Raw genomic sequence first — 22,674 nt, forward strand, 5'->3', positions numbered from 1 at the left:
AAAATGTGTGAATAAGTGATAGAAGAGAAAGAGAAATATGATAAATATTGATACTGAACACCTAGAGAAAAGTGCTTATGAGTTGCCCTTCTTCCATTACATGCAACCAAACTACCTCCTTTTGGTTGTTCTGGTCACAATGAAATTAGAGCATTATGCTAGGAAAATATGTAGGATGATGCCTGTCTGTAATGATACTGCTCCCATCATAATTTTCAGACTGCTGTTTTTTTTTACTGACCACATTGACTAGATAGAAAATGGCAGATCCCAACAGTACATGGCACCAACATGGTTTTTAGGCTAGGCTAGCCTCAGTTGAACCCACAACAAAATCCTGTATATAGGCAGAGCAGCACAATTCAATTAGAATTTATTCCACAATATACTCTCCTTAACTGCTGTACAGGCTCAAGCCAAGCTGTAATCATGAAAGGTTTTAAAAGCCATCACTCTCTCCTTTAGACAATCTGGGCTACTGAGAATACTGCACCAAACTCCAGAGAATTGGGATTATAATCAGGATTTGTCCACTGTTTATATCATGCCAACTCTACTTCCCTAGTCTTTCAAAGTTAACAAGGCTGCATCCCACTCAAGGGAGCCCAGAGTTTTCAGCACTGACATTTGTGAAATATTGCTTGGAACAAAGCCCAGAAGGCACTTGTACAGATTAATAGCAGAGGTTAAGCCCACCGTCCACTTTGACACTGGTTGGCAGAATTAGTAAGTGAACAATGTTGGAAGCAGAGTTTATGGAGAACTGTAAAACTATTTGGCTATTATTTAAACAAATATGGTTTTGTTTTTTACAGCCAAGAAAGTAATGTTTTCTTCTGAAATATTCTGCAAACATTTAAAAACAGCATCTGATATTTACAACTCAAATACATTTTTTTAATGCAGAAGGAAAAAAGGGAACAGAAGCCAACAATTCTTTGGAACTATACTTGTTAATATTATGACTGAATATTGGTGTAACAGAAAGCTTTACCAAGAAGCTCTGTTCAAAGTATGACATCACTTACCATGTTTGAACACTCCAATTAAAAGAGATTTATCTGCCTCTTTATCCCACCAGTCCATAGGAACTTCAGCATGAAATGGTTCAGGGATCCAAATATCAATCTCACTAAAAAAAGAGTTAGCATTTCCAAATAATTTTAAATGCTGGCATAAGTATCAAAAGGACAAACTTGTATAACTGGAACTAAAGAAGAAATTAAGTATGCAAAAAAAATGAAAATGGTATACTTTCTCCCACTTTAAACCTTTACATTAGATTTATAAATTAAAATTGTTCATTGATATTCTGTTGAAGTAGTTTACTTCATGAAATTAACCGTTCTTCATCCTTTCTTAACAACCAAAATATGCAGCAGTTTAATAAGAGAATAAACAGATATGTTTAATCTTTAACTTTTTTATGATCATACAAAAATATTCACACAAACCGTGATCATGAAGCACAAATAAATCTGAATTTACACTAACCTTGAATCAGAACCCTCTAAGATCTTGTCAGCTTGGTCCCCTATAACTTCTTGCCTCAGATAGTACAGCATGCGGACACGCAGCAGGACCCTGGAGAGGAAAATAGAGAGGGGAAAAAGTTCTTAACTTCAGGACTGTTTGCCAACAGTGGCTTTTGGCAGCTGCTGCTGTTCATCCATCATCCTGCCAAGGCTGATTAGCCATGCTGTATGGTAGGCTTGAAGCGTGACAGATGGTGGCACATAATCACCTCTGTGTGGTGCTTTCTGCTGGCTTCCAACAGGCCTGCCTGGCAACCGCTTAGACTGCACAGAGAGGGATCGAGCTCAGCCCAACCCAGGCGCATTTCATTTAGTTCTACCTAGTGCAGCTTGTGAAGTTTAGACACGTACTCTACCACTGCCTCTGAAGTATTGAAGCAAGTTTGTAAACAACTGAGCAGATGGCTTTCAGTAACTGTTCTGCTTCATTATCTCATAAAATTTCCTCAGCTGCTGCCTTAATACCATTTTTGGAAGCACATCAGAAGTTGTAGGAATAAACGAGATATAAAATCCGGTTTTACTACCTTACAATAAACCCCCAGTATGGAATGTTAGACTTGTTAGATTACACAAATCTTTGCTTTAAAAAATAGGAAAAAGTCAGTGTTTTCTTAAGAAATTGTTTTTTAAAAAGTTTTTGCCAAATTTACTTCTCTTATTACCCTATTTACCTTAGAAGACAACAGAATATACCCATATTTAGCTTTATTGTGTAATTCCTCTAAAAGAATATAAACATTTATTTTGGAGCCATAATCCTATATTCATACTCAAAGACCAAATTGATGTAATTAAACATCTACTCTCTTCCATTCTCAATGATGCTAGAAAACTATTAAAAGAAATACACTGAAAAAGCATATTCTACCTGAAATACTAATGATGTGATGTGAACTGGCAATATGTGCGCCACATCTGCTCCCCTGCAGTTTTCTGAAGCTCCTCATCTCCACAGAGTAATGTTGTCCAACTGGGAAAAAAGCCTAAAGGTATTCCCGCCTTTTACTTGGTTAGCCATGTACACCTAGTACTTTGAGCAATGTCCCTGCAGCTTCTATCCCAGCCCTTTCCGCATGGTAATAAGACACCCTAAAGCACCTGCAATATTGTAAAGTCTTTGGAACACCATTTATTTTTGTGTAGTATGCTTACAGAATAAAAAGCTATATCTGAGACAGTTTCAAATCTAGAAATCATTCTACACAAATGCAAAACAATGTGCAACAGACAGCATCTAGTGTGAAGAACCTTTTAAAAGTAAGAACATAACTTATTTAATAGCTGCCTTATATAATATTTACTATCAATTAATAAATGAAACAAATGTACATGTCTGTCCATCTACCAGAGGAATTCTGGATGACAAACATGAAAACATAATATAATTTAAAGAAAGAGAAAACAATAAAAAAGACAACAGAAGCTCCAATAAAAAATCTCACAGCCCCACATAACCATGCCAAAACTCCATTAACACTGTGGAAAAACTCAGGTCTTCACCACCTTCCTGAAGGCCAGTAAGGTGGATTTTTCTTTGTAGAACCCTAAACAGCTGTGCTGCTCTTAGACTTCAAGTGTCCCTGGATAATAACTGGCATTCTGTTTTTAAAAAAACAAATACTCCAGAGACTTGGTGGTCTTTAACAACCACAACTGCAAGGGTTCTTCAGCTGGTCGAATACATACCAATATGGAAGAAATTAGAGTTCAGCATTGCTGGATTCATAATTCTAAGTAAGTTAGTTAGGGTAGAACCAGTTCTCCAACTTAAGGAGTTGGCCATCCTGAATTTAGCCCAAAACAAGCCATTTCTACACACAAAGGAGTGTAGGTTACCCCTTGATTTAGATATTGTTTTATTTTATTTAAAAACATTACTATTAATTTAATGGAACCATTTTGGAATTATATTGTATTTCAATTCTTTTGTACTTCTCTTTCTTCCTTTTTGCACATCTTTTCAATTATTTACAACTTATATATATTCAAAGTAAAAAGTTCACTTGGGGTCATGTTATCCAATTGATGTACCCTGCAATATTTGCTGATGTAAAATATAAAAAACACTGTTATATTTCCTTTCTTTTATTTCCGCCATCCACAGTCAGTGTTGAGTTGGTCTATAAGCCTAAAGAGAAAGAATGTGTGAAAGAGGTGATGGGGAGGAAGATTGTAAGAGGGCAATGGCCAAGCCCCACTGTTCCACTAAACATAGGAATATAATGCCTGAAAACGGCTAGAGTATCCTGACCATATTACCTTTTACGGAAGATGAGACTATGAATTTATTTATGAATTTATTAATCATTTGGTTCAATGCAACTTTTAAGCAGTATATTTAGAAATGTTAAATGGCCATCCATCTTAAATACATAATTCTGAGTGATTAAAAAGCAGTTTATAAGGAAAAAATATAAGAGAAACCATATAAAATGAGCCCCTATAAGCAATAAGATAAAATAAAATCCACTACAAAAAAGCCTAAATGCCATACCATAAACTTGCAAAATCAACACATGTTTATAAGGCTCCTCTAACATCCTGGTCTTAACAGGTCTTAAAACAGGTCTTAACAGTCTTCCAAAAGGTCAAGAGAATGCACAAAAATAATAGCCATAGCCAGTGCAATAATAATAATATACAATAAATGAATACACAATAAATGAATTATAATATGTAACTACAATTAAAAATAGAATAGACTTTTTATGATGAACAGTTACTTTTTAAAGAAAAGAATATACTTCGTAATACATAAATTATGAGGAATATGAACTAAATGTCTTTTATTGCACATGCTTCATTTTCATCAGTCAGCTAAGCTCTGAATAACATCAACAATTATACAGTTTTTTCATCACATATGTTGTTCAAAATCGCAACATTTCCCAACACAGGGATAATTTCAAAATTGATACAATTAAATTTACAGCATGTCCCTTATCTCACCTCATAAAATATGTAATATAATTTAACTCTTTATTTAAATAGCATGTAAAGATTAAATACCACATGCTAGATTCATGAGAAATAATGTTCCAATAATTCAATGAACTAAGACCAACCACACTTTAAATACTGACATCAACTTAAATTAACCACATTGAGAAGACAAACAGTAATCTGTATCCTAAGAAAAATGTTAAGCATTAACCAAAATAAGAATGTGTATGGGTCTATACTATTAAACAGTGTCAATGATGAAGCATAATTTAAAGATTATCTTTATAATAATCTACATGACCTATATTATGGTCCTAGAATTTTAGTTCCATGAAACATTCAACTTCAAGTCAAAATGGGTCAAATTAAGTTAATGGATTAACTTACTTATTACAGTGATGTTTGAGATGTTTCTTATAGCTGTCCTCCTGAAACAAGGCATCTGGATTACAGCTGGCTAGCCAGTCAGCGTTCTGTAGCACTGGTTGTGAACTCTGAGCTTTTACTTTTTTGCCTTTTCTCCCCCGGGGCACTGGAGCAGACAAGCCTAAGAAATGTACACATGCATGGTTTTTCAGCATTAACTCTGACACCATGTCAAAGGAGGCCATCTGCCTGTGAAATCACTTTCTCACAGCCTTTATCATTATGGTATGGACTTCTAGAAAACTAGGTCGTACTTTATACTATTGCATTCCATGATGATCATTATCATAAAGACACTATGCAGCAATTGAAAACAATTAGAAAACCACAGAATGCTGTTGTACAATTTACCCTCCTAAGCACTCTGCTTGCAATCCTACACACTTACCTGCGTGTTAATCCTATTTTAACTCAGTTTCTGAATAGACATAACTAGAATTGTGTTGCAAATTATGAAAGGCGCTAGTTTCAGAATAACATAAACATGATACAGCATATTCTACATATGTGCAATTTAAAGATATTGTAGATTTTCATTCATTAGCTGAATTTGTGCCAAAGCTAAAAGTATTTCAGTCCCATTAACATGGCATAAGAGATGATGGGATGTAATAATGTTTCACTATGGCTGGATCATGCTCAATGTTTACATCCCATTATTCTGCCAATGAACTTAAAATAATGTTATAGCCTTTTAGCAACTCTGAAACAGACTGCTCATTTAAAACAATCCAGTGACCTTCTCCCACACAGAAGCGAATGCTAAAGAACTACACAACATATGCTGGTACAAAAAGCTTATTTAATGCGCAATATATACCTAAGTAGCAATTTTAATCATTTACAATTAAAACAAAATTGCATTTTATAGAGAAAAGACTACATTCAAGGTTCTGGCATTGAGGATTTTTATGCAGTAGATACAGTGGTAAAAGAAACTTTGTGAACTCTTTAGAATTTTCTGAGAGATTCTGATTAAATAAACAATCATAGAATCATAGAGCTGGAAGGGAACTTTGAGTTTTTCTAGTCCAACCTCATGCCCAAGACAGGAAATCATATACCATCTTGGACAAATGGTTGTCCAATTTTCTCTTGAAAACCAGCAGCAACGGAGCACCCACAACTCCTGGAGGCAGGCTGTTCCACTGATTAATTATTCTCATTGTGAGGAAATTTCTCCTTAGTTCCAGGTTGGATCGCTCTTTAACAAGCTTCCTGACTGTATCGTGTTACATTTTTACTGAATATACTGAGTCAATATTCACTCTCTGTGTTGGAAAAAGTTTGTGATGTCCAAGGATAATCAAATCTTTTAATGGGGGAGGGTCAACTCCAGTAAATGAGATGAGCATCATGCATGAATTTGAGAGGCCATTCCCTATTTAAAAAAATTGCATGTTTATGGCCACAGTCAAAGTCTGCTCCGACAAGCATATCTGATATCAGTATTCATCAAGTCTACGATTAGAAAAATATTTAAGAAAAGTGGTATGCATGTAAAGGTGTAATGGATGAAACCTCTTTTCTCATAAAAGTGTATGACATCCATCTCAAATATATCAAAGACCCCCTAAACGATCCAGCAGTTTAAGGAACAATGTTCTATGAACATAAGGGATAAAAGTATAATTTTTAGTGTTAATAAGAAGCATTACATTTGGAGAAAATAGTGCATTCCAAAAAAAGAACATCCTCCTAACCATGAAGCATCATCGTGGGAATATCATAGTTTGGGATCCTTTTGCAAATTCAGGCTTCAAATCGCTCACTATAACTGAGAGGACAATGAACTATGGCTTGTACTATATATTATACAGGGTAATGGCAATAATTATCCATGAGTTGAATGTTAAGTAAATGTAGTCATAAAGGAGAATAACGCTAAACACATAGGTAAAACTGTAATAGAATAGCAGAAGTAGAAATAACTTCATTTTTGGAATGGCCAAATCAAAACTTTAATCTTAACCAAACTGAATTACTGGGGCATAACCTTAATGAGCAGTTCATGTAAGGCAGTCCAAAAATTAAATAAAGCAATTCAATAAAAGTAGTGGCCAAATTACCTCTAAGCTGATGTACAGGATTGATCAACAAATGCAGGAAGTATTTGTCTGAAACATCTAAAAGTGTTCTATCAATTAATAAATTTGAAACTTCATATATTTTTCTAACAAAGTATATGTAAACACAAGGATTAAATTTATTAACTGTAGGAAAATACTGAAGTAGCAACTTGATTGCAGAGCATCTTTTTTGCATAGAAAGAGTCTTAACTTTAAACTTTAGCATCTACTTACACAGCCTGAAAAGATTCCATATGCATATCTTAAGAACCACTGCCATTCAGAGTACAGATAGTCTTTGCTTAATGACCACCCATTCAGTGACTTTTCAAACTTACAGCAGCACTAAATGAGTGATACTTACAATTAGTCCTTGTACTTATGGCCATCACAGCATATCTGCAGTCACATGATTGAGATCTGGGTACTCAGTGACCAGTGCTGTCTGATTGCCATTTGCCAGGTTCCCGCAAGCAAGTCAATGGGGCAGAAGGTCACAAATGATTACCACTTGACATTGTGCTTAACAATGTCATGGGATTCGCTTAATGACACCAACTGGAAGTACCAGAATTTCTATCGCTAAGTGGCATGGTCACATGATGTTGTGCTTTACAACTGCATTGTTAGTGACAAAAAATTGTTTTCAATTACTGTCTTTTAGTGTAATAAACCAGACACACCAATTGTCTGTCATATTGCTAGTTAGTTTTCCACATTTAACTTACAAGAGAACAGTGATACTTTTACATACCAATTATAGAAATGGCTAAGATAAATCTTGGAAAGGAATCTTTAGCATTGAAATATCAGATGAAGACACTAACATGTAATTCCCAGTGACAGAGAGCAAGATTAACAACAATAACACTGAAACACATTTCACACAGAAATACAGATCTATACTTGCTTTGTTCAAGATCACGTAATACTGCTCAATGGATTTAAAGCAATGTTTTATGACAACAGCAGCAATGGATATGAAATAAGATGCAGATACATACCAGAATGATTAACTAAGGCCCGAGTTTGTCCATCTGTAGTTGGAGTAATCAAATCCCAGATAAAACTTTTGATGTTCTCATCCCCTTTATAATGATTGAGACAATATACAAGGATAGTCCGGCAAATAGTTTCCACATCTTGCTCAGTTAGCTGACGCTTATAACGTCCATGTAGAAGGATATCAGTCCACCGTCCCCAACTATATTAAAAAAATATGGCATCACAGCTAATCCTAACTTACAATAATTTGTTCAGCAACTGTTGAAAATTACAATGGTACTGAATAAAGGGACTTAGATCTATACCCGAAATTATGGCCACTACTGCACTCGCGCAATTATGTGAACAAAGTTCAGGCAGTTGACAATCTGCCTACCCTTATGGCCACTTCTCTTTTCCAAAGACAATCTTCAAAAAAGTTGAGTGGACCAAAGCATGATGAGGCAAGCTGGAGGAGACTGAACGGTGTGGGTCCCAGCAGGGTGCCTCAGTGCAGAAGAAGCCTGAGGAGGCCTGGGACAGGCCATGTATGAGCTAATAAGATGCTGCAATGTGGGCCTGAGCCTGTGCCAGGCCTTCTAGGCCTTCTCCCCCATGCTCTGTTTAATGGTAGCAATGAAGAGAGCACGGATTGTGATAATTAATCAAGGCAATCATGTGGGCGCCTCAGTTAACAACTGCCATAACGGACAACTGTAATTCTGGGCTTAATTGCAGTCATAAGAGACTACTTATACTGCAGAATTTTTATATTAAAATACATACATATATATTTTATGGGTCCAAGTTATTTTACTAAGCAAATAGCAAGTCACTAATATTTTACTATAGCGGAAAAAATAAAATACACATGTTTGATGTAAATGGCTCTCATAAGTTCTGAATAGGAGTTCATATCCCAGAGCAATTGTTTGCAATTTTATGATTTTAACATGAATCTGAATTCATTTCTGTAATATTTCTCTGTGCTAGCGCTTCACAGAAACAATATGTAAGACAGAGATTTTTAATATCAGTATCATTCACTAGGGCAGTTTTAAATTCAATAATATAATAAAGGATGGGAGCATAACTTTAATTTGAAAATTATTAAATTTTCAGAAATATGAGCTTACTAAACTATAAAATAAATGCTGCTGTAGCACAAAATCTAAAATTTTAACTACCTGTCCATTCCTATCATAAACACGTCTAACATAATCATGCTGTGTTGTAGTTTTTTTCTGTTTACAGATAGTTGCTTAATCACCATTGCTTAGCAACCACTTGAAGTTATGATGGCCTCAGAATTGATGCTTTACAGCCTGTAAAGTATTTCTGACCATTGTAAAATGCCATACTGCCCCTCCTGCATCACATGATCTTATTTCGAGTGCTTGGCAACCTGCTTGCAACTTACAACCAATTGTGGCATCCTATATTCATGTGACCACAATTTGTGATGAGTTTTGCCATTTTTTGGCAAAAAGTATCAGTTGTAGATGTTGGTTTCCTTTAAAGACCATATAGTTTGCTTAACAACAGTTATAACTTACTTTGTTGAAAAACAGCCATAAAATCAAACCAGGTCAGGTGATGGCCGACTTGATGACTGAGGCTAACTTATGACCAAAATTCTAGGTCCAATCATGACAATAAATTAAGGCCTACATGGTACAAGATCTTGGGAATGATGGTAACAGAAGCAGGTTTCTTCAAAAAAGGGAAGTCTATTTTTTTTAATGAGCTTAAGAATTTCTAGTATGCAAAGTATTATTTATGGTTATGCAACTTTATTTTTTAATCACTGGCTTTTTTAAATGGCTTGGAAGAAAATCTAAGTTGCCTCAATTTTACCACTGACAAAATTATAAGAGTGGCAATCTAACCATGTATATTAGATGCCAGGTTGGAGAAGGCTGAAGTAGGAGATACTGTATATGTTGTTTGCAGAGTGGTTGCCTTATCTACTGCAGCTTCTGCTAGTAATGATGCTGAATTTATCTGGAGGGATGGGTGGAAAGAAATGGAGCTGTACAATCTGAACAAACTATAATGGGTAGGACTGGTGTCGTGCACGATGAATACTGGTTGAAATGTGTCATCAGTCAGTTTCTCTCCCATATTCCAGAATACAGTTGCCTGTCAATTTACCCTTTAGTCTGGCAGTGCTGTTAGTGAAAACCAGATCAACCCAAAATAATAATATATCATTCAAAAATAAAAGGGCTTGCTTAGTGTGCATTAATGAGATCAGGCAGGGTTCATCTTGGGAATAACAGCATAAATTAGAGGGTGTGGGAGAGAATGCTTGTGATCCATAGATGACCTTTTATGTTTACCAGCAGACCATTCAACTCTGTTGCTGGTTTTAGAGATGTGTGTCTTAGTATTAGGCTATAGAAACAAAATGTTTGTGTATTGACCAATCCACTATTTCTTGAATTAGTCATGGTGATTTCTGATAGTGGAGAATCCAATAATGTACTCCATGGGGATTATAACATTCATTTTGGGGCTGCCTTTTGATTCCTTGCTTGTGATTTGTTGGTTTCTATGATAAACCATGGAGCTGTCTTAATGGATCATTGACGGCACATTAGGAAACAGATTATATTCTGGTTGCATTAGGATAGCGAGAGTATGACCTAAAAGTGAAGGGAGTTATCATCCTCTTTTTGCCATTGTCTATGAATTTTGTAACAAGATTAAACTGCCAGATTTTTTATCTCCCTGGAGGCTGGGGGATCCATTGGGATCATTTGGTTTAGGATAATTATGTAATGTTAAAGATTCTTGAATGCCTTGGTGACAAGGCTGGCAATTCTGCTGAGACCCTAACTTGAATATTAATAGTGTGATTAAATGGATCGCTGATTAAATCACTCTTAATATCTCTACCAATGTAAAGTCTGGAAAGCTTTTTTGACTTCAGAAGGTTTATGGGCAATGAAACATATCACAAAATGGCTGGAGTACAAATAGTGAAAAACAAATCTGAAGATAAACTGAATTCATTGTGCTAACATGCAGCAGTAAAGGTAATGAAGATGAGTTTCTTTATAGCCATCATTCTATATTCTCATCTGTAACCATCTGGCAAAATAATATCGTGTTGTTAGGGGACTTTTAAATTCTATTCCTACAGAGCCTTGGAGACAAAAAGCACACTCACAAGGGCGTTTATGAGATAAAATTACTCTTTTACATTTTGATCAAGACACTATGGTTGAACAAAATGTCTGAAGCAGTGCTTTCCATCATATGTCTTCCTAATTCCTGTCTCTTTGTGCACTTCATGGAATTAGCTAACTTGAGATGTATGGAAGCCCACTCTGAATCATTTGGTTCTTAATCTCTTCATCTAGTCAATAATCTATCCTTGAAAATATGGTAAATATATAGCTACATGTGCTGTTGGAAGAAAACAAGATATTTGGATTCACTCCAATATAGACTGAAGTTTGATTATCACAAACATATGTGTTTGGTTATCGCAAACATATGTTCAGAACATACTACATCAAATATCATTGTAGTAGAATACAAAATATATGTGGCAACTGCTCACTTAAATATACTATATTTCTGTCAACTATGTTTTAGTAGGGACATTTTTTCAATGTGCTTTGTCTGCCAATGATCTGCTATCTGATGACAAGAGAAAGAATATTCTCAAGACAAGCTCCCATTAACATAATTCCCTCTTCATCCACTTATGATTGGCCCTGAATCTTGTCAGTTTTTAGAATTAACTAAAATGTACCTGTTTACCTAGTCTGACAGTTAAATCTATGCTATTTACCAATTAATATTGTGCAACATTATTATTTTAGATGTCTATAGTCTTTTTTTTGGGAGGGGGGAGAGATTCTACCAAATTGCATAAGCATAGTTGCCATCATGAACATTAGACTGTTTTTTTTTTACTTATTGTAAATAATTTTCTAAAGTGAATTATTTTTCACTTTAGAATGATTTTTAACAATGAATTTGGTTTAGAAATGATGTGTTGGTATGAATGAATAAATGAATGGGAAAATGAAGAATATACCAATCCAGAATAATGCTTGCAAGCCAAGTTGTATCATATGAAACTTCTATTTGCAGTCTCTTGTGCAATAAACTACAACCTTATACGTAGAAAGAGCCAAATAATATAGAGCCTTGAATACTGTTTTGTTTTCCAGTCCATTTTACTTACCCATAGACCAACAGATTTTTTTCTACTCTAAAGCATTCACTCCTTGCATATCCCTGGGATTTGTCCTGCGGCCTACGAAGTTTTATGCTAGGTTTTTCTTCAGAATCACTTTCGAGGTCTGAAAATTCCATCAGTTCATCTTCTTTGACTGCACTGTATAATCTAGTTTGCTTTCTTATTCTTGGAGTATCAATAACTAGATTGTTCTATAACAAAAATTAAAAAGGTTTTTTTAAAAAAAGTAATAATAAATGTATTTCAGCAAACTAAATAAAGCATGTAAGTTTAAATTTCTCACCCTTCCATTTAAGGCTTCAATATCAAGTTCAGCTTTTTTTGCCCATTTCTGCCAGAAATTAGGATCATCTAAAGAAATATCTGTTCTGTTACCAGATGCAACAAAACTAGCCTAAAACAAAACAATATAATAATTTGATTAAAAGCTGCAATATACACACTTATATAATGCAAATTATTTTGTCTTTGTTCAACTTCATTTGCATGACTACAGAAATAAAAACAGAAAGATAAATAAAAATAGGTAGTTCTGAATCACCAGAGATCCAAAGAAACAGATAGCGGCCAGAGGTGCATAAAATATTTTCAAAGATCTGATTCTACCACCAGAAGTGTTTATTGGATGTGTGGGCTCAAAACATGTCAACTTTGAATGCTTTATGTACTGCTAGACTAGCTGTACAACACTACAGCTTTCATTCAGCAGTATCTTCAAGATGAGAACAGTGACAAATCCCTGTCTGCCACAAACAAATGAAATAATTAAATGTCTGCCTTTTAAACAGATATAAGTATTATTAAGATGCAAAATGTCATTTGAAGTAAAAAGGAGCATTCTTATTTTCTGGGTGAAAGTACTGTGACAAAAAGACAATGCTCTTTATTATCTGCTGCAGTGTTACAGGATTGGAACACAGAGGGTCGAACGAGTGCTTTAAAAATTGTATTTTTCTTTCCAAATGACTGCATCCTTGTTCTAAAAGCAGAGACAGAGAGCATTCATTGGAATTATCTTCCCTTAAGCATTGTACAAAACTTACTACTAAATGTTCTACACAAAGTGTATAGCTAGTAGCTTGTGTTAAAGATGCAAAACGTAATACTTTGAACATACCTGAATGTTCCCTATTGAGTATTCTCAGCTGAGATACAGGTTCCCTAAAACACCTTATTTCTTGTATACACTGAACAGACATTAATGTTTATTTTAAGGTATGAAATTTGATATTTCAGATATTTTATAGATTCTTCTCTTTTTCTATAGGGCTTTCTTATAAAGTATTCAAGTAGTTTATAGAAGGGGATTTATTTTCAAGTTATATTCATGTTTCAGTTTGCATATTTGTACGGATTCAGAGAATTTTAGATTCTGATTTGGAACATTATTTTAGTGTCTGCTACAGTGGAATTTAAGGATAAGTCTATATTCAGACGCTGTCCATGGCAAAGATCATTCATACATGATTCTGATTAATTTTAAAAAATAACTTTTTTACTGACCTTTGCAAATGTGGAGCCTTTTCCCTCAGACTCAATTGTGATCGTGTGTGTTCGTCTCAAAAGAATTTGATCTATATCCTCTTCACAAAATTTAGATCCTTCATCTTCTTCATCCATTAAAGCACCATAAGCCCCTTTTCTCAAAAGATCCTCTATTTCCTTTTTGGAGAGCTGCTGAACCTATAAGTTGTGAGAAAAAGGAGCTGCCTTTTTATTTTTGATTAATATTTATCAGCTAGCAAAATAAACAATCTTATTTTCTTAATGTATAATTAGGATTAGGAAACAATTCTATGATCCATGGGATTTTATCCAGTATTGTTTCTCCTTCAAAGTCAGAAGGAGAAATTCAAAATGGTACTTTCCTTCCTGCTGGTTCAGGAGGCCACCTTTCCCTAAACTTGAAGTTTCTGGATCATAACTTTTTCATTTCTATGCCATGCTCCCAAATTCAAAATAAAGCAATAAATGAACTACATTTATTCCCTCTCAATATATACCAAAGGATGGAATTTTTTTTCGAGGAAACTGAACATGAAAGGCATTGCAATAAATACAGTTTCTTATTACTTACAGTGGATATAGAAAGTCCACATACCCCACTTAAAATGCCAGGTTTTTTGAGATGTAAAAAAAATCAGACCAAGATAAACCACTTAAATTTTTCCATCTTTAATATAACATACAAGCTGTACAATTCAATTGAAAAAGAAACTGAAATCTTTTAGGGGGAAAAATAACAATAAAAAACTAGAATAACACAGCTGCATAAGTATTATATACCCTTAAACTAATACTTTAATGAAGCACTTTTTGACTTTATGACAACATCCAGTCTTTTGAAGTAGGTGCCTATCAGCATAGCACATCTCGCCTTGGGAATCTTTTCCTACTGTTCCTTGTAAAAGCGCTCCAAGTCTGTCAGATTGCAAAGGCATCTCCTGTTCACAGCCCTCTTCAGGTTTTTCATTGGATTCAGATCTGGGCTCTGGCTGGACCATTCTAAAATTTTGATCTTATTCTGGTAAGATCTTATTCTTTTGTTGATTTGGAGATATACTTTGGGTTGTTATCATGTTGAAAAGTAAAATTCTGCTTCATCTTCAGCATTTTAGCAGAAGCCTGAAGGTTTTGTGCCAGAATTGACTAGTATTTGGAACTGTTCATAATTCCTTCCACCTTGACTAAAGTCTCAGTTCCAACTGAAGAAAAACAGCTGTCAGGCTATGAAGACCCCTTGCATTAGAACTGCCATGATGCTTCTAGCTTTCCTACAGTTACGAGGGGGGGAGGGAAGGGTTAAGGTTTGTAATTCACAAGTGGTTTTTATCAGTGTAAGAGTTGAGGTCACTGAAGAAATGTTTTGGCCAACAGAGACTGTCTTCTCATAACAACTGTTCGAAGTCAAATTGTGACCTGAACTGTCAGAAGGAAGGGAAAGTTTTACTCTTTTAATTATCTTTTTCCTACCCTACGGTGGCATTATTAACCTGGAAGCAATTCATGGGGGGGGGGGAAGACCCCCTTCGAGGTATGGACCATAAAAGTTTAGAAGCCCTAAAGACACACACACACACACACCCAAGCTCTCACCCAAACAAGAATTTTCTTGCTGATGCCTTGTCACGCATGCCTCAGTACAAGAACACTTGGGAGGAAGTGGTGAGTTCCATGGTCCCCACCAAACAACAAGAAGCCCAAACTATGACCAGTTGGCAGGAGAAGAAGAGGAATTCGTTCCCCACCAATGCATTTGCCTAACAGTTGAAGCAGGAGCTACTGACTGTTGTGTGGTTTGTGGTTCAACAAGGAAAACTGACCATGAGAGAAGGGTTAGTGTGAAAGGGAGACAAATTGTATATCTCCTATAGTCTACGCTGTAAGTCCTGCAGGACTGCCACGGCCCTAAGCAGGCTGGACACTTTGGGTTCTTAAAGACTCTGCACTTGACTAACTGCCAGTTCTGGTGGCCAAAGATGAAAAAAGACATAGAGAGTTATCTGAAAAGCTGTGCAGTTTGTGCAGCCAGTAAAGGCTGCTGGGAAAGAGTCCAGAGCTAATTCAGCAGATCACTGATCCAACCAGGCCCTGGGAGGAGATAGCCATGGATTTTATCGTGGAACTACCTGAAAGTGGGGAGAACACTGATTTGGACTGTGGTAGACTTGTTCTCCAAAAAGGCTCATTTTATCTCAGCCCAGAAGCTAGCAAAATTATTCCTGCAGCATATCTACCAGCTGCACGGAGCGCCTAAGCGCATCAACTCAGACCGTGGGGTCCAATTCACTGCAAAATTTTAGAGAGAGTTTGTGAATATGATTGGATTCTTAGTTAGGGGTTTAGTTCAGCTTTTCATCTGAGTACGAATGGGGCCATGGCATGAGCTAACGCAATAGTGGAACAGTACCTTTGTTGTTATGTCAACTTCCAGCAAACAAACTGGGCAGGATTAATACCGTTTGCGGAGGTGGCGTATAACAATGCAGTATGGGAGTGGAGTTCTCGTCAATGCCAGAATGTCCATAGAAGCCTGTCTCCCTGAGTACCTTAACTGAATGGGTAGATTCGTTCCACGTAGTTGGAGCAATGCAAAAAAAAAAAAAACCAAAAAAAACCACTAACTAAAAAAAAAGCATTAACTAAAGCAGTGGAGAGCCAGAAAAAACAGACAGATAAGAAACAAGCTCCTCAGGGGATGTTTCATGTGGGAGATAAAGTGTATCGATCCACTAAATATCTTAGGTTGAAACAAATTTGCAAGAAGTTAGGTCCAAAGTTCATAGGTCCTTTTCCTATTGTGAAAGTTATAAACCTGGTGACAGTACAGCTCAATTTACCTAGAATACTAGGAAAAATATATCCGGTATTTCACTACAGCTTACTGAAGCCATTCCAAGGATCCATTATGAGGCAGGAGGAGAAAGCAGCCCCCACACCTCTAATGGTAGGAGGAGAGACACACTATGAAGTCAAGTGGATCCTTGACTCCAGAATTCATAAAGGGAAGTTACAGTACCTTATCCAATGGAAAGGTTACCCAATGTCAGAATGGGTAAAAGCTCACAATGTAAAAGCATTTGGTAAAATGGTTCCATACAGAAGCCGGGGCCAGGGCAAGGAGAAGTTATCAAGTAATAATGTGTATTCATTTTGTTTTCCAGATTTCCCCTTCCTCTGTAGGGCCAGCCTGTCAATCTATGAAGACCCCTTGCATTAGAACTGCCATGATGCTTCTAGCTTGCCTACAGTTGACAAAGAAATATTTGGAGAACAGACACTATCTTCTCATAACAACCGTTTGAACACTAATTGGACAATGTGACCTGAGCTGTCAGAGGGGAGGGAAAGTTTTAATTATCTTTTCCCACCACATTGCCAGAGCTGGAATTCCTTCTACCATGCCGGTATGCTATGTCTAATAAAGTTTTCCATTAGACATTGCAATGTTTCTTGTGGATTTACTTTTTGGGATTTTCAGCTGGAACCATGACAGCAGCTTCAAAAGCACCACTATGCTTCACTGTGGGTATGGTGTATTTTTGGTGATACAGTGTTGTTTTGGTGAGAAACATGCTTTTTGGAATTGTGGCTAAAATGTTCAATCTTGATCTCATCAGACCATAATGTATTTTTTCACATATTTTGTTAAACTTGATACAGGTTTTTACAAAATGTAGTTGGGCTTGGATGTTTTTCTTTGTAAAAGAAGGCTTCTCTGTTGTCACGCTACCCCACAGCCCAGACATATGAAGAATATGGGAGATAGATGTCACATGTAGTACATAACCAGTACTTGCCAGAAATTCCTGCAATTCCTTTAATGTTGCTGTAGGCCTCTTGGCAGCCCATCAGAGCAGTTTTCTTCTTGTTTTTTTTAATTAATTTTGGAGGACATCAGTTCTTTGTAATGGCATTGGTGTGCCATAGTTTCTCCACTTGTTGATGACTGTCTTCACTGGGCTCCATGGTATATCCAATGCCTGAAATTTTTTTGTACCCTTCTCCTGACTGACACCATCCAACAATGAAATCCCTTAGATGCTTCGTAAGCTCTTTGCAGACCATGACTTTTGCTGTAAGAGGCAACTGAGTAAATGTCAGAAAAATCCTACTAGAACAGTTGAACTTTATATGGGCTTGATCAGAGTTATTTTAATTGATGTTAAATAGTAGTCAATTTAATTGACTACTATTTAACATCAGTTTGAATTGGTTATTTCTGAACACAGTCACATCCCAAGTTATAAGAAAGTGTGGACACTTATACAGGGACATTATTCTAGTTGTTTTTTATTTTTTCACCACTAAACAATTTCACTTTGTTTTTCAATTGACGTGTACAGCTTACATATTATATTAAGGGTGGAAAAAATTCTGAAGAGGTTTATCTTGTGAGATTTTTTACATCTCAAAAACCTGACATTTTAACAGGAACGTATAGATGTTTTATATCCAGACTTTTTATGTACTAGTTCTTTTTTAATTAGAACATTTAGATGGAATGCTTGGATGGGATTATATAGCTGATCTGACAAATATTTTTTGAATAAAATATTATCAGCTCTGACAATTATTTTTGAAATGAATAAAGTACACATACATTATATAATTAGGGAAGAGATACTAGGAAAAAACTTTCTTCAATTAACAAATAAATGAAATTTAGAATACACTCTACGGCAATCAATAATGGCATCAAAATAGTTTTGGCTGATCTTGAAAAGCCAAGCAGTTTCAGATTCTGTTCAGATTTTCCCAGTGAGATCTTGAGTTGGTTCTGTTGTGGATCAAGTGTCCTGTGTGAGCTTTTTAAAAAAACTTTTAAAATATGATTATGTTTGTCATGTTTATTGTTTTATCCTTTTTTTCTGCTATGTTACCCAGATCTATTCTTGTGAGATAGGTAGCAATATTAAACAAACAAACAAATAAATATTTGGATGAAAGACAATCAGGAAATCCCAAAGCTGTAGATAAAACTCAGAAGTTGAAAAAATAATCTAAAAAATAATATAAGTGACTGCCATATTCCATATGGTTGCAGATAAAACAAAATGGGCATATGTGTGTAATCATCAGAAGTCAATCTCTACTCAAGGAAAATTTTAGATATTTTTAAAGCTATAAATATATAAGGGGAGGGAATGGAAGGGAAGGGAAGAGGGGCATATAATTTTACCCCATTTGTAGCATTCTCTCTTCCGCTCATGGATTGAAGCACAGCTTTATCAAGACCAAGTTTTAAGCTTGCTTTGTCAAACATTTCTCTTTCATAAGAATTCCTTGTTATTAATCTGTAGATTTTCACTGATTTGCTCTGTCCTATCCTGTGACATCGAGCCTGAGCCTGAAAAAATATGAAATGAGATGTATTTTTTAAAACAGATTAAAATGGGTAGTAAAATGAACAAATGTTAGAACAATGTGTTATTTTTAAAAACGTTGAAGTGATCAAACAGAACATACTACCTGAGCAATAAATTCTGATGGGGGGACACTAGGAAAATAGATTGCCAATTGCCTTTTACAATATTACCTGAAGATCATTTTGAGGATTCCAATCTGAATCAAAAATAATGCAGGTATCAGCAGCTGTAAGATTAATCCCCAAGCCACCTGCTCTTGTGCATAGTAGAAAAACAAATCTGTCAGAATCAGGTCTGGAAAACCTATCAATAGCTGCTTGACGAAGGTTGCCTCTTACTCTGCCATCAATTCGTTCATAAGGATATCTACAATAACAAAACAATATTAATAAGATATACCCAGTAATTAAGACTGAAAGCATTGTTCTCAGAAAATACAGCTTGTGCAGCTCAAATTTCAGTTCTAGCTGTAAAGAGAAGTATATAAGTATATAAGAGGTAAGTGAGCAGAAAGAGCAGATATAAGATTTCTTGTTTCAAAAATTTATGTCAAATTGCAGAAAATTACACAAAGTTACAGAAAAAAATGTTGCCGGTATAATTAATTGGCTATGTGTTACCTAGAATTAAGAGCCTGAAAATTGTTGCAACTGAAAAAAATAATAAAGAAAATATTTTTGAAAATCTAAGAGTTATTAATGACTATTTCATGGGCTTTTACTGGAGTGTTACATATAATAGAAAATGGTTTTAATCCTGTTTTATTCTAAAAGCATTATCAATTTTAGCAAAGCTTTCACCACTCTTTGGGGGAGTTGGGCAGTTTAGAAATGTGAAAAATAAATAAATCATAAGTTCTAAAGTAAATGGTTATATACTATGACTATGAAGAAAGAGAATTAATGAGTATTATTTTCTTTAGGCATTCTTCTATTTTATTGTAAAATATTCCTTCTCTGTGCAACACAGGTAAAATACTTGATAGAATAATTGATAGAATTTATTTCCTAAACTTAAACTTTTGTACTCACCGCCTTTGAATGAGGTAGTCTTCCAGTATGTCCAAGCAGCGCACCATCTGGGAAAAGATAAGCACCCTGTGGCCACCAGCCTTCAATTTTGGCAGCAACTTGTCAATCAGTACTAGCTTGCCAGCAGCTTGGATCATTGCCTGGAGCTGAAAATCTGGAGAGTCAGGATTGTGTGTTTCTTTAAACTCTTCCAAAATTTTCTCTTCAGCACCTGCAGAGATTGGACAGCAATATGTGAATACTCTAAAGGTTTTATTAATAAAACTATAAATTTACTTCCAGTTCCTCATACAATGTCTAAGAGCTTTATGTGTAAATGTGTATTTATATAGCTGCGTTTATTTAAATTTAACATGGAAAATATATAAATAAACACAAACAATAAAAGCAAAGCTTCCAGAAACAAGTTTCACAACAACACAGAGGTGGCAAGCCAGAAGTCATAACAAATTAGGGAGCAGTGAGTGACTGAATAATTAATTAGCAAATTAAGACCATTAAGTACAATATACATAACAGTGAATAGAGAATGTAATGACAAAACCAATTCTTTTTTTTTAAGAAAGTGTTTTACATACCATTACTAACCATCAAAATTATAGGTTACATTAACTGAATTTTAGTATGAAACAAATCTCAAATTGAATGAGTTCAATATCTACCAGGTAAAGACTATGTTATGGCAAAATAAATTAAGTATAGATCATAATCACAATAAAAATGCCCCCATAGAAAGGTTATAGATAAAAATAAGGGCAACCCACAGAGTAATGCGTGGTTCCTCTACCACTTCATTAAATATGACTTATCTCATTGGAATTCAATCAGAACTTGGGAGGTTTGATCATATGGGAGAGCAGTATATTTAAAATAACTCAGAACATCTTAAAATCATTATTACAAGGATGTTTGTTAACTTAAAATATTGCACATTTGTTTTTTATTGTAATCTAGTTATCTTAATACTGCAAACAAGAACATAATGCATCAATGACATCCACATCCTATAAGTGAAAAACTATTAGTACAACTAGTAACTTAATGTGGGAAATAAGCAATATCATATAAGCAGTAACTTTTGTGAAATGAAGCATTAGAATTCTGTTCTATATCTTAAAATAGTGTGCGTTAGACATGCATAGTGGAAAACAAAAATCCACACCAACAGTGGAAAGCAGAAATCCATGCTTATTTTTTAGATAACTATTTCTAGTCACTATTTTGACTAGTAGTATAGAACTATTTTGGTTTAAACAAAATTACACTTTGATCTATCAGAAATTTCACTTATTCTTCTTTTTTCATTAAATGAACTGTGATTATCTATATTAGCAAGCTGACATGATTTTTATTATGTGCTTCAATTCATGTTAGAAGTATATAGGCAGTTCTAAACTTACTAATTTATAAGGCTATTGATGACAAAAACAAATGCCCCTTTAAAAGTAATTAGGAAATCATTTCTTCGATGAAAATAATATCATCTGCCTTAAAGATTCAACAAAGGCATCTGAGTTGATTATTGTCATAAAGCATTGATGCAATCATTCAAGTAAGTTGGTATGTAGCTAAACCTGACATTTGGAGATTGAATAGAGCATTTACAGCACGGGTGTCAAACTCGCTGCGTCACATGAATTGTCGCAACGTATCATGACTTTTTTTTGCATTGCCGGAGCTGGGGTGGACGCGGCCTCCTTATGATGCAACAGGCTCATGGGCCGGCAGTTTGACACCCCTGATTTACAGCCTCCTCACAAATACAATTTGTTTTAAAATTGAAGCCTGTAAATAGTGTAATTTGTGTCCATTAATCAATAAAGTCCAAAGAGAAACATCATAAACTGAATAGAAGCTATGGTTTCTTGACCAGGTTTCATTTTCAACATTTAGTTTGTCCTGTTTTTGCAACAGAAAGTTACCAAATAAGCAAATAGTCAGTGAAAAAGTAGTGAACTTTATTAAGCTCAAGCTTAGTATCTCTGATGTGCTGTAAACAAGAAAACTGCATGTTAAAAATCTGCCACTAGACTATATTGACCCCTACCTCAAATAAAAGATGACTGCCAACTAGTACTTAATAATTACTTCTAAATCACATTCCTTTAAAGGCATGGAAGTATTACATATTTGACCAAAGATATGTATTATGCAGTTTGCAACAGGAAGAAAAATACATCAAAATTGACAATAATGGCACAATAGTACATAGGTTGTAATGTATTTATAAGGGAAAAGAGCTAAATCACTACAGTGATATATTATAACCAAGTACTTATTAAGGTGGTTATTAAGTGAATCACATAGTTGTTAAGTGAATCTGGCTTCCAGTCACTTTTTTTCAGTGCTATGGTAACTTTATTTATTTTATTTATCAAATTTAGATATTAAAACTTCACATAGTTGCTAAATGAATGTTTATTAAGTCAAAGACTATCTGTAATTACTTCTACCAATGTCAGTTTGTACACATCTGGTTTCCTCAAAAAATGTTCTAATTTACAATTTTAATTTAATAATCCTCTGAGACAAGTTAGAATAAGTGATGGCTAGATTTCCAAAATACTATACTTCATCTACAACAAATACACTTGA

General features: G+C 35.0%; 1 protein-coding gene across 5 annotated transcripts in view; it reads right to left on the reverse strand.

Moving 5' to 3' along the window:
- CHD7 (chromodomain helicase DNA binding protein 7) overlaps positions 1-22,674 on the reverse strand; it is a 204,175-nt gene that overhangs the window by 12,343 nt on the left and 169,158 nt on the right. For all 5 annotated transcript variants that reach the window (XM_039335786.1, XM_039335771.1, XM_039335791.1 and 2 more), the window contains 10 exons: positions 20,080-20,290; positions 19,219-19,414; positions 18,862-19,029; positions 13,683-13,862; positions 12,463-12,573; positions 12,165-12,370; positions 7,981-8,180; positions 4,869-5,028; positions 1,495-1,584; positions 1,029-1,132 (listed from right to left, as the gene is read on the reverse strand). In XM_039335786.1, the coding sequence (XP_039191720.1) occupies positions 1,029-1,132; positions 1,495-1,584; positions 4,869-5,028; positions 7,981-8,180; positions 12,165-12,370; positions 12,463-12,573; positions 13,683-13,862; positions 18,862-19,029; positions 19,219-19,414; positions 20,080-20,290 (1,626 nt within the window). The remainder of the gene's footprint in view (positions 1-1,028; positions 1,133-1,494; positions 1,585-4,868; positions 5,029-7,980; positions 8,181-12,164; positions 12,371-12,462; positions 12,574-13,682; positions 13,863-18,861; positions 19,030-19,218; positions 19,415-20,079; positions 20,291-22,674) is intronic.

The sequence above is a fragment of the Crotalus tigris genome, unplaced genomic scaffold, assembly GCF_016545835.1.
Source record: "Crotalus tigris isolate CLP2741 ecotype Arizona unplaced genomic scaffold, ASM1654583v1 scf7180000017546.9332058, whole genome shotgun sequence".
NCBI lineage: Eukaryota > Metazoa > Chordata > Lepidosauria > Squamata > Viperidae > Crotalus > Crotalus tigris.